Here is a 12957-nt window from a genome sequence, read left to right as displayed (position 1 = left end):
TGCGCCTTCGTTTGCATTTTCCCTGAGTTGCTGGTGACTTGGTGATGGACACGTGTAGGGGTGTTGGGTGTTGGCATTCCTGCAGATTCTGACAAGAGCTGATGCCATCTGTTCGTTTTAGATGTGCCTTAAGCTAACAATTCCATTTTAGGAATTTGTTGCATGGATTTATTTCTAAAGGTGTGAAATAACAGAAAATGTTGCCTGGTAGTATTGTCATAGCCAAGGTTGAAAACAAGTGAGTGCCAATCAAGTGACTGAGAAGAAGAGAGACACGCCAGTGTGTTCTGCTCTAGCGCCACGTGAAGGAGAAAATGTTAAAGAATTTGACGATTTGCTTTCTGTGCAGTGAAACGTCTGGAAGAAGCAGAAAAAGGTTGACCATTGCTACTTGAGTAGGACTGAATGAATAGGGGTCAGTTTGGACAATTTGTCACTGTACACTTTTTTTGCTTTACATTTTGAGCCATATGAGTTTTACTTTAAATTAAATAAATGAAAAGTGCATGTTACTACCTCATTAAAAAATGTAGGAGATGTGCTGTTGGGGCAGTTGGTGTGTCTGAGATGCTTTGATTCGCAGTGGGTGGTGGTTCAGACACGAGTGCCACGGCGCGGGCACCCTGAGTGGGGTTTCACTCTGCAGCCTAGGAGGCCTACATGGGCTCTTCTCCTTCCAGGTGAAGGGAGTGGTGAGGACACTGCTGCCACCCGCCTGTGGCACGATGAGTCTGGAAGATGTCCAATATGTCTCGGTTGCCTGTCGGAGAAGGAGGTTGGCTTTCCGGAAAGCTGCAGTCATGTCTTCTGTGTGAGCTGTATTCTGAAATGGGCAGAGGTATGTAGCAAGCGCAGCGAGTACTGTATTGCGCTCTCGGCGTGACTTCATTCACCGTGTGAAGTCAGAGTTGACACTGCCTTTGTAGATTACTGCACAGGTCAACGTATTTCCCCCCGACTTTGGACAGGTTTTCCTGTATTATTCAAATGCTATGAGATTATTTCCTTCTCATTTTCTGTCACTGAGCATTTTATTCTCTTTCAATAAATTTTAAATGCTTACCATTTTTTTTGGAAGAAATCTTCCAAAAAATCTTCATAAGGCAGATTAGGCAGGGAAGGAGAGCACACGAGCCCTTCTTTCTACTAGTTTGCTCGCCAAATGGTGACAGCGGCTGAGCTGATCCAAAGTCAGAGGCCAAAGACTCCATCCTCTGCTGCTCCCAGGTCATGATCAGGGAGCCTGGTCTGAAGTGGAGCAGCCGGGACTCGAACTGGATGAGCTTTTTAGGCCACTGCACTGGTCCCCAAAACAACGAGAGCGTGAAGAGATTCTTGACAGATGGCAACTAAGAAACAGTGTGCGGTGTTGAGCCACTCATGGGTATTAATTCATAACCCTCATTATATAAATTATTAGTGAAGAACAATGTGTTAATATTAATCATGATATGTTTCCCAAGTAAGTATTTTGGCAGTGTGTGTTAGTTAAGGAGATCTTCCTGCCAGCTATTTCCGGCTTGTTCAATGTTCCTGGGACACTGAAATGGCTCATTGCGTAATTGGGTCTCTGGAGCGGGCACGCTTGACCTGTACTCTCAGGAAGCGTTGGAGGGTGGCCTAGCTTCTGTATGGCCTGGCTGGATTTCGGCAGCAGGGAGGAAAAGAATGGTTTCTGCTTAGTGTGGCTGTGGACGTGGAGAGAATGAAGGGTAGCTAAAAACATTTTGGGGAAAGGTGTTTTCCATTTTGCTGAATTCATGTGATAGGCTAATTTCTGTGCATTTACAGGAGCATTGATTAATGGAATAAGCATTTTTTTCTGATGCCCCAATTAAGTAATTCCTCTGGTTTGAATTTAGTGTGCCTTCGTTTTAATTTTGTGTTTAAAAGGGGATTTTTGGTGGATGGGATTTAGTACTTTTCATAATCTCTTCAGCGAGCACATAATTACGAACTTTAGTGACATTGTCTAAGAAAGTTAGAATGTGTAAAACTTAGTTTTCTGTTCTTCCTTACAACTTCCAGTACGTCTTTCACACCACCAGAAGCTTTTTCATCAAATCCATGTTTCTGTGGGGTATTTAGAAGTGGGATTTGCTGTACAATTTTGTTGGAATGAGATCTCTTTTCTCAAGATTGCAAGTGGTGATAGTGGTAAGGCGGGGTGGGGAGGACTGACTAAGCAAAATACTTCATCGAGACTGGAAGAATACGCAGGCCCGTGTGAATGCGTTCAGGACAAGGATGATTGATTACTGCATCACTGTGTACAAGTGATAAATGAATACTGATTGACATTCCGGCTTTAAACTAAACTTCCAGATTGACTTTTATTGTTATGATGAAAATTAGCAATTATGACGAATTACATAATTCAAAACAGATGGCTTGGGCCTCTCCACCCACATGGGATAGCCAGATGAAGCTCCTGACTCCTGGTGTTGGCTGGCTCTGCCCTGGCCATCACGGCCATTGGCCATTCAGGGTGTGAAGCAGTGGTTGAAGGCCTTTTCTGAGATTCTTTCAGATACATAACTGTAGGAGGACATTGTGACCTTAGAAGGTCAGCGAGCACAGGATTACAGTTGATTGGCTAATATTTGCATGAGAACAACTGAGTGGGTATCTTTTGTATACCTGATTGGATATCATTTGTATAAGAACAGTTGAATGGACAGTATGTGTGCGAGAACACTTGGTGGAATATACAAGACAAAAGGAGTTCCAGACAAAAGCATAGCAACTGTTACTGGGTTTTGTCCACAAGCTCAATAATTCCTCCCTTATCCCATATGACCCTCAGTGTATAAAGTCAAATGCCATCAGTCAGGGTCCACGCGTGTTATTATCGGCTCTGTGCACCAAGTCCATCGCTGTGGGACAGTGACATATAAATATCTTAAAAATAATTTTTAAAACTTGACCCCTAAAGTGCTATTTATGTTCACTTTGAGTATATGAGTAGAAATCAATATGAGACTTACAGTAGCTAGAAAAATAGTAAGGAATGTGCCTAGTGGAGCTTTCTAAATTTCTGTGTCTTTCAGAAATGTGCTGTGCTGTGGAGAGGTATCCCAGGTTCATTAAAGCTGTGGTGAAGGACGTGCATCCAGGCTGAGCTTTATGGCACAGCGGGTTAAGCTGACACTAGGGATGCCTGCTGGTTCTGGTCGTGTCTCCTCTTCTTCCCTCTGGCTTTCTGCTGCTGCGCCCAGCAAGGCGGCACTCCTGGAGTTCCCGCCCCAGCCCTGGCTGTCGTGCACGTGTAGGGAATGTGCCTCTCTCGCTAATTGCACACTCTCTCCTCTACCAGCATGTCTTTTGCATATGTATGTATTTTAAAGATCTACTTATTTTTACTAGAAATGCAGATTCATGGAGAGGAAGAGACACAGAGAGATAGACACTCCCTGAGTGGCTGCAGTGGCCAGAGTTCAGCTGATCTGAACCAGGAAGCTCTTCCGTGTCTCTCATGTGGGTGCAGCCATTGAATAAATTTTGCTTTGTGTGAAACCAGATTTTTTTTTTTAATTAATTTATTTTTATTACAAAGTCAGATATACAGAGAGGAGGAGAGGCAGAGAGGAAGATCTTCCGACTGATGATTCACTTCCCAAGTGAGCGCAGTGGCTGGAGCTGAGCCAATTCCACGCCAGGAGCTTCTTCCAGGTCTCCACGTGGGTGCAGGGTCCCAAAGCTTTGGGCCATCCTCGACTGCCTTCCCAGGCCACAAGCAGGGAACTGGATGGGAAGTGGAGCTAAAAAATTAAGGTTATGGTTTTTGTCTTGCTCTATTTCATATTCCTGAGCCATTGACACATATGTTTCCAAAATGAAAGTTAGTTTCAAGCTCTAAAATTTTGGTTCTGTGATTATTTAAGTAAGGAATAAATAACAATTCTTGTAGCCTCCTCGTTATTTTTATTAATGGTAACCGTCACACAGTTAGGGTATTGAGTTCTTTGAACTAGAATTATCATTGTGGTGTCTTCCTATAAAGGTATGGGATCCTGGTGCATGTAAAGTGAGGATTTAGACACTAGGGCCCAACTAAAATATTTTTCATGACCTCCCCTCATATCCATGTCTGTCTTCCTAGGTTTGTGTCTGCAAATCTTGATGAGTGTGACAGTCCAGAAAGGCAGAGGTCACATTGCTCTCTTGAGGAATAACATAGTTTACCTATATTCTATTATCTTTGGAATGAAGTTGAAATCCTGATTTTGTTTGTTTGTTTGTTTGTTAAGATTTATTTATTTTTATTTGAAAGACAGAGAGAGGAGGACACAGAGGGATCATCCATCTGGTGGCCCACTTCTAACGGCGACAGCTGCCAGAGCTGGGCCTTCTGAAGCCAGGAACCTGCAGCTTCCTCCAGGTCCCCTATGTGGGCTGTTTCTTCCTGCTTTCCCTGGCACACTAGCAAGGTGCTGGATCAGAAGTAGAGTAGCTGGGACTCAAACTGGCGTGCATACAGGAGCCAGCACTGCAGGCGAAGGTCGTGTTTGCTGTAAGCGGTGCTGGCCCCCTGCTTGGTTATACCCACCCTCAACCCCACATGCTTTTTTTTTGTGTGTGTCCTTATTTGTTGATACCACTCTGGCTACCTGACCACTGTAGTGGTCTTATATTATTTAAATAATAAAGAAAATTTACAAAATTTAATGATGTTGTCAGACAAAATTATGTGGGTGCACATGCTCGTGAGATTTTCCTTACTTTTTTGTTTAATCGAAAGTCACAGTTACGAAGATTTATGTGAGAGAAAAAAGGTGTCCCCTTTGCTGGTTCAATCCCCAGAGCTGGCACAGACTGAGGCTGGGAGCTTCTTCTTGGTCTCCTACCTGGGTGCAGGGCCTAAGGACTTGGGCCGTCCTCTGTCCTTTCCCAGGCCACAGGCAGGGAGCTGGATCACAAGTGGAGCAGCCAGGACTCGAACCAGAGTTCCTATGGGATGTTGGCACCACAGGTGGTGGATTAGTTTGCTGTGCCACCTTGCAGTCCTACATGTAAGTTTGGAAAGTACAGGAAAGCAGTTGCATCAAGTTCAAGTTGACGTCATAATGGAATCCTTCATAAATAAAGAACATTTAGAATTCAATTTGAAAAGAAAAACCAGCAGTATAATAAAATGTTAGGCAAAGAGCATGAATAGATAGTTTATAAAAAAGGATTTTGGCTAGCCCTTAAAAACATGAAAATATATTCAATCTCACATAAAAGGAAGTGTAATCAAACCTGTATGGTAAAGCATGATGATCATGATAGACCAGCTCTTTTTATATGAATCCAACTAAGACATGTAATTGAGAAAAACGCAGAGTACAGTGTATCATGTGAATTTATTCTGTGAAGACTTACGTTTCTCTTGTCTGCAAAAACAACACTGAGAAACTGACGTCAGGGCAGAGTCCTTCTGTAGATTCCTGCTGGTACAGGTGCCTGTTCAGAATGACTCATTTGGGGAAAGACTGTGTCACAGGATGGTAAGTCTGCAAGGATGTTGCCAGCTGGCTGTCGGAGAGCTGAGGGTGCCCGCCCAGGCGTGGTCACTCCAGGGGATGCCAGCTGGCTGTCGGAGAGCTGAGGGTGCCCGTCCAGGCGTGGTCACACCAGGGATGCCAGCTGGCCGTCGGAGAGCTGTGGTTGATGCTTCCAGGGCAGTGTGTGCTCCCTGGTTCTGGATTCAGTGGCGCTCTTCTCATCACTGTGTCTGCCAATATCTAGCATGCTGGACATCTTAGTAATGTAGTTTAATCTTGATATTTTATAAAGAAACAGTAATAAAGATACAATTTATCATTCATTCTTTCAGACTCTGGCTTCGTGTCCTATTGACCGAAAACCGTTTCAGGCGGTGTTGAAGTTCAGCACATCGGAAGGCTGCGTTAAGGTGAGCCAGGGGCTGCTTGGCAGCACTATGTCAAGTGAGTTCGGAGGTTGTACTTGGCAGGGACCTGCTCTGCCCGACTCGCTGGATGATGAGACCAGATTGAGGCTGAGGCTCAGCCTTCGTGGCCAGTCATGAAGGTCTCTGAGGATGTTCCAATAAGGCTTTGGTCTGTTGTTAATTTCTGCTTAAGTTTTTATCTTAGTGTGAAGATTTCTGCGTTTTATAAATGTTTAATAATGACACAGCACTTTGAACACATTTTTTAATTTAAAAAATAGAATATTAGATCCAAAGACATCTTCCCAAAATTATTTTTTTGTGAAAGATAGTATAATTTGGAGATTAGTCAATGAAATTAAGTGTAAAATAGTACCTTTATTCTTTTTTTTTTAAAGATTTATTTTTGTTATTTTTTTTATTGGAAAGGCAGAGAGGAAGACAGAGAGGAAGATATACAGAGAGGAAGATATACAGAGAGGAGAGACAGAGAGGAAGATCTTCCGACCAATGATTCACTCCCCAAGTGAGCGCAACGGCTGAAGTTGTGCCAATCCGAAGCCAGGAGCCTCTTCCGGGTCTCCCACGCGGGTGCAGGGTCCCAAAGCTTTGGGCCGTCCTCCACTGCTTTCCCGGGCCACAGGCAGGGAGCTGGAAGGGAAGCGTGGCTACGGGGATAGAACCGGCGCCCATATGGGATCCCGGGCGTGCAAGGCGAGGACCTTAACCACTGCGCCACCGTGCCAGGCCCCTACCTTTATTCTTAAATATTAATTACCTCATTGATGTTGCCTTTTATGTATGATTAGTATGAGTAATTGATATTAATTGTTGATTTAGAAGGAAACAAAGCAAATAGGTGTGTTATTTCTGAGTTAATAATAAATATAGAATAAAGAGGAGTGGTGCTTGAGTAGAGTGAGTGAAGAAGGAGTTTCTTGAGCTGTTACAGATAGCTGCTTCCTGGCTGGAAAGTTGCTGAAAATGAGGATCACAGCACATACTTGAGTGTGACTCCGTTAGCAGGAAAGCGCGCCGTTTCCACAGGAGGCAGGAAAGACGTACAAGCAGCGCATGTTCGTGAAACGTTGTTTTCTAGGTATTTATAGCTTATTTGGGTATATTTTTACCAGTTGAGTTTTGATATAAGCTACAAAGGAGATTGCAGCTCATCCACAATGAGTCACATCTGAAGGTTTGTTGTTGTGGATGTGCAACTCTTACCTGTCAGTTCATTACCTGTTACCTGTCAGTTCATTTCCCACATTACCGACAAAGTTAAGTTCCCAAGTAAAATCGCTATCTCACACATCTCCTTCATAGGCGCTGTTTGCTCTGTGACTCGTGAACGAGCTGTTGGCTCCAGCATCATTGCATTGGGGTCCTAACACTGCGCCAGCTTCACACCCTGCTCTGCTTCTCTGCTTGCACTGGCCCTGAGTGCATTTTAACTTGGTATTCTCTTCTCTGTCTAGAACATTCTTTCACTTAGATTCCCTGTCATTGTTGAAGGTAACTCCTAAATCATGTACTTGCTAACACCTGTGACACCTTAGGTGAGTTAATTTCCCAGTGCCATGTGTGTGTAATTCATTTGTGCTCATATCTGTTGTGAGCATTTAATCTCTGTACAGCCTCCTCTTTGTTTCATTTCCCCAGAGCTTAGCACACTAAGCCTGTGCCTTGAAATGGCATGCTGAGGGCCCGGCGACATGGCCTAGTATCTAAAGTCCTTGCCTTGAACGCGCTGGGATCCCATATGGATGCCAGTTCTAATCCCAGCAGCTCCACTTCCCATCCAGCTCCCTGCCTGTGGCCTGGGAAAGCAGTCGAGAATGGCTCAAAGCCTTGGGACCCTGCACCCATGTGGGAGACCTGGAGGAGGTTCCTGGCTCCTGGCTTTGGATTAACACAGAACTGGCCATTGCAGTCACTTGGGGAGTGAATCATTGGACGGAAGATCTTCCTCTCTGTCTCTCCTCTTCTCTGTATATCTGACTTTGCAATAAAAATAAATAATTTTTTTTTTTTTTTTTTTTTTTTTACTATTTTACTTAGGATTCCCCCCCAAACTCCCAACCCCAACAGGTTTTCTCCAAGATGCTACAGTAGTATAGTCCTTCCTAAGGAATCATAATTCCGTCAGTCTCTTATTTAAGTGTGCCCCAACATTGCTGATACAGTGTTAGATAGTCCAGTGTCCCATTGTCCAAACATGTCCAACGGTTTCATTGGGAGTCTGTCTTTTGTTTGGAATGCATGTTGCATTGTACCCCCACATCTGGATATGGTAGACCCTAGTCCTCCATCACTATATATTTCCATAATTGAGAAGCCATGAAACAAGGTCAACAACTGGTAGAGTTAGAATAGCCACATTAACAAATTACAGCACCATGAAAAAACACACCACTGAGTAACCAACACATGGGTGACTAAAAGGAAACACAAAAGTCTCTTGGGAAAAATGTCACTGTGCTATCCATGAACCAGTGATGAATTTGAGAAGAGAAAAGAAAGTACTTGGAATAAATGAAACTGAAATAAAAAAACATCATAACACATGGGATGCAGCCAAAACAACAAAACAAAACAAAAAAAACCAACCAGTATGGATTGGGTTATTGAAGTTACACTTTCCATGATGGTTTCCTTATATTAGACAGAACATATGAAGTTTGTTCTTTTGTGATTGACTCATTTCACTGAGCAAAATGGTCTCTAGTTGGGACCACCTAGCTGTAAACAGCATAATTTCATCCTTCTTAATAGCTGAATAATGTTCCATGGAGTAGATGTACCACAGTTTCTTTAACCATGCTTCTTTGGAAGCACATCTGGTTTGTTTCCATGTCTTTGCTATTGTAGATTGTGCTGCTGCAAATATAGGATTACAGATCCCCTTCTCCTATGCAGATTTCACTTCTGGGTATATTCCTAGGAGCGGGATAGCTGGGTCATATGGCAGGTTTATTTGCAATTCTCCAAGCACTCTCCATACCGATTTCCACAGTGGCTGTACTAACCTACACTCCTACCAGCAGTGAAGGAGGGTGCCTTTCTCCCCACTTCCACACCAGCAGGTGGTGTTAGCAGAGTTCTGAATGTAGGCCAGTCTCACTGGAGTTAGGTGGTACCTCAAGGTGGTTTCATTTGTAACTCTCTGATGGCTAGGGAGCCTGAGCATCTTCTCATATGCCTGTTAGCCGTTCGAATGTGTTCTTTGAAAAATGTCTGTTCATTTCCTTTGCTCATTTTTTCATAGGGGTGTGTGTGTGTGTGTGTCCCCCTGGGTTTCTGAAGCTCTTTGTAAATCCTGGATATTAGTCCCCTATCACTTGTGTAGTGTGCAAACATTTTCTCCCGTTCTGTTGGTTGCTTCTTCACTTCAGTTATTTCTTTTCCTGTGCGCAAGCTTTTTAGTTTGATGTAGTCCTATTGGTTGATTTTGGCTTTGATTGCTTTTGCTTTTGGCGTCTTTTCTAAGAAGTCATTCCCTGTTCCTCTATCTTGGAGAGTGCTTCCTATGTTTTCCTTTCATGGTTTGATGGTTTCTGGGTGTGGATGTAGGTCTTTGATCCATTTAGAGCTGATTTTTGTATACTGTGACAGGTGGAGGTCTTGCTTCTTTATTCTGCAAGCTGCTATCCAATTGTCCCAACAGCATTTGTTGAATAGACTAGGCTTTTTGCCTGCATTATTTTCAGTTTTCTTGTCAAAGATTAGTTGAGTATACATGTGAGGGCTTCCTTCTGGTGTTTCTGTTCTGTTCCACTGATCTTCTCTGTTTCTGTGCCAGTTCAGACTGTTTTGATGCCCACTGCTCTGTAGTGTGTTTTGAGGTCTGAGATTGTGACTCCTCCAGCTTGATTTTTATTTTTCAGGATAGCTTTGGCTATTCATGGTCTTTTGTGCTTCCAAATTAACTTTTGTATCATCTTTTCTATTTCTGAGAGGAATGTTGTTGGGATTTTGATTGTGATTGCGTTGAATCTGTATATTGGTTTTGGTAATATGGTCATTTTGGTGTTGATCCTGCCAATCCCGGAACATGGTAAGTTTCTCCATTTTTCAAGGTCTTCTTCCATTTCCTTTTTAAATGTGTAATAGTTTTTGTTGTAGAGGTCTTCCACATATTTAGTTAGCTTAATTCCTAGGTAGTTTAGATTGCTCTCCTCTATTTTAAAGGGGACTGTACTTACAATTTCTTTGTCGCCCATGGAATTATTTGTGTATACTAGTGCCATCGACTTGTGTTCATTAATTTTGTATCCTGCTACTCTGCCAACGTCTCTTATGAGTTCCAGTAGTGTCTTGATTGAGTCTTTTGACTTTCCTATGTAGAGAATCATGTCATCTGCAAATAGAGATAATTTCAGTTCCTTGTTTGCAATTTGGATTTTTTTAATTGCTTCTTCTTGCCTAATAGCTCTGGCAAGGACTTCCAATACTATATTTAAGAGTAGTGGTGACAGTGGACATCCCTGCCTAGTTCCAGATTTTAGTGGGAAGGCTTTCACTCTTTCTCCATTTAGTATGATGCTGCATTGGATTTTTTTATAAATTGCTTTGATTGTGTTGTAGAATGTTCTTTCTGTGTCTATCTTGCTTAGGGTTTTCAGCATGAAGTGGTGTTAGATTTTGTCAGATGCCTTCTCTGCATCTATTGAGATGATCATACGGTTTTTATTTTTCATTTTATTCATGTGATGTATCACATTTATTGATCTGCAGATGTTGCACCATCCCTGCATAGCTGGGATGAATCCCACCTGGTCCAGGTGAATGATCTGCCTGATGTACTGTTGGATCCTGTTGGCTAGTATTTTATTGAGGATCTTTGCATCTATGTTCATCAAGGATATCGGTCTGTAATTCTCTTTTTCTGTTGTGTCTCTATCTGGCTTTGGTATTAAGGTGATATTAGCTTCATAGAAAGATTTTGGAAGGATTACCTCTCTTTCTGTTGTTTAGAAAGGCTTGTGGAGGATTGGTAAGTTCCTCTTGAAACGTTTGGTAGAATTCACCAGTGAAGTCATCTGGTCCAGGACTTTTCTTTGTTGGGAGGGCGTTAATTACTTTTGATTACTGATTCCATCTCAGTGTGTGTTATAGATCTATTTAGGCTAAAGTCCTCGCTTTGAACACGCCAGGATCCATATGGGTGCCGGTTCTAATCCTGGCAGCCCCACTTCCCATCCAGCTCCCTGCTTGTGGCCTGAGAAAGCAGTCAAGGACGGCCCAAAGCCTTGGGACCCTCATCCTCGTGGGAGACCTGGAGAAGTTCCAGGCTCCTGGCTTTGGATCAGTGCAGCACTGGCCATTGTGGTCCCTTGGGGGGTGAATCATCAGATGGAAAGATCTTCCTCTCTGTATATCTGACTTTGCAGTAAAAATAAATAAATCTAAAAAAGCGGAATGCTGAGTGCTTGGATGAGTTAGCACATGTGCTTTGATTATACTTTTTATTTTATGTAACTTCTTTTGATGGTTCAAAGGAGAATTGAAGATTCATGTGGTTTAATTATGCTTCTAAATAGGTGATTTTGTTTTTTTTCGTAGATTCAGGTAAAAAAACAGCGGAGAGAAACAAAAGACAAGAAAAATGAAGGCTTTTTAAAGGAACAGCTTTCCTGTTATGAAAGTTGTGAAAGTTCTATAAGGTTAGTGCTTATCTTTACAAGTGAGACTCAGCATTAGTTATCAGATCCCGACCAGCACACAAGGTGAGTGCCCCAGTCCCCAGCACACAGGAGTGTCCTGAGAAGAACATGCAGGTATGGCTTACATGTATTCAGTTGCTTCTTTGAAAGAAATTGGAAATTTAGGGAAGGATCAACTGAAATCTCAGATTATACTGGGAGTGCTATTCTGTCTTTGCTAAAATGAATTTTTCCTCCAATGATTTTTCCTTATGTGATCCAAAGTTTCTGAATTGTTAAATGCCCGCCCCCCTTCTGTCTCCCCTGCACAAGGCAGTGACAGGTAGTGACAAGGTGACTGGTGCTCTCAGACCCCGCCTGAAGGAGCGGTGATGGGAAGCATGGCAGTGGGATGTAGCCGAGGGTTCTTCCAGGAGTCCCAGCGGAAGCTCCTCGCCCTTCCCGGCTTGCTTGGGTTGCCACAGGCACTGATGTTTAAAAACTTTGCTGTGTAGTTTCTGATGTTAAAATCCCCACTTTAACACATTTCTCCAGAAATACAGGGCTTCTTCATACTTTTGTTTAATAGATATTTAGCATACTGTTTTGAACTAAATGGAATATAGGTAGTGTACTGGAAATTGATGTTAGTACTTAACTTAATATACTTAAAATGTGTCTTTTTTGATCTGTAATGTTTTAGGGCTAGCTACCATAGGTCTCCATTCTCCCAGCTACTTGCTTTTAAAGATAGGCTTGGAGAGTTGTCCAGTTTGATCTGCCCTCCTTCCTCTGCCGTGGGGCTAGACATCCTCTACTGGCCTCAGTGAGCTGTCATGTCGCCCATGTGGCATCTAGGCATGCCGTCCACTGCACTGACTTCAGCAGCCTAGGAGGCCCAGTTCACTCACATGCACAAGGTTAGACCAAAGATCCTGTGATATCCCCTGTGGTTTGAGTTCTGCATCCAGTGGTCCAGTTGATGGTGGAGTACCCAGAAAACCTTACCTGAGGTGACCCCACCTGCCTCCTGTGTATACCAGCCAGTACGAGGTCCATTCCAGTGCATCACCCATATCAGTCAACACACACTGCTGGTTGCAGTTGCCGGGTTATTTCTGTCCACAGCCCCATCTCAGTTGCAAACGGTGATGCTGTGTCCCAGCCCCCCTGTCCACTACACACTTGGTCCTCAGGCACACCATAGTTAGGGTGACCCCCATGAACCTCCACCAAGCCATCTCCAGCCTTGGCTCCTGCCCATGACAGTATGTGCAACAGACTCGTTGGATCTGTCCACATCCCGTTTGGCTCTTGTACACATCAATGGGTGCTGCCACCTAGCTCAGTCCAGGTAACCCCATTACCCAGACCACACCTATGCTGGCAGGTGTTGCCACTTTTCCAGCCAGGTGCACCCCC

General features: G+C 43.4%; 1 protein-coding gene across 3 annotated transcripts in view; it reads left to right on the top strand.

Annotated features, from left to right (window-relative positions):
- The window catches only part of SCAF11 (SR-related CTD associated factor 11), a 48211-nt gene that overhangs the window by 19517 nt on the left and 15737 nt on the right, over window positions 1-12957 (top strand). The window contains exons 3-6 of one of the 3 annotated variants that reach the window (XM_040978926.1): window positions 350-376; window positions 681-838; window positions 5819-5896; window positions 11456-11556. In XM_040978926.1, the coding sequence (XP_040834860.1) occupies window positions 350-376; window positions 681-838; window positions 5819-5896; window positions 11456-11556 (364 nt within the window). Of the gene's footprint in view, window positions 1-349; window positions 416-680; window positions 839-5818; window positions 5897-11455; window positions 11557-12957 lie in introns of all 3 variants that reach the window. The other 2 variants (XM_040978928.1, XM_040978929.1) reach the window with 2 other exon arrangements.

This window comes from Ochotona curzoniae, unplaced genomic scaffold, assembly GCF_017591425.1.
Source record: "Ochotona curzoniae isolate NIBS_2020 unplaced genomic scaffold, NIBS_Ocur_1.0 contig_2927, whole genome shotgun sequence".
NCBI lineage: Eukaryota > Metazoa > Chordata > Mammalia > Lagomorpha > Ochotonidae > Ochotona > Ochotona curzoniae.
This window is presented reverse-complemented; position numbering and strand designations above follow the sequence as displayed.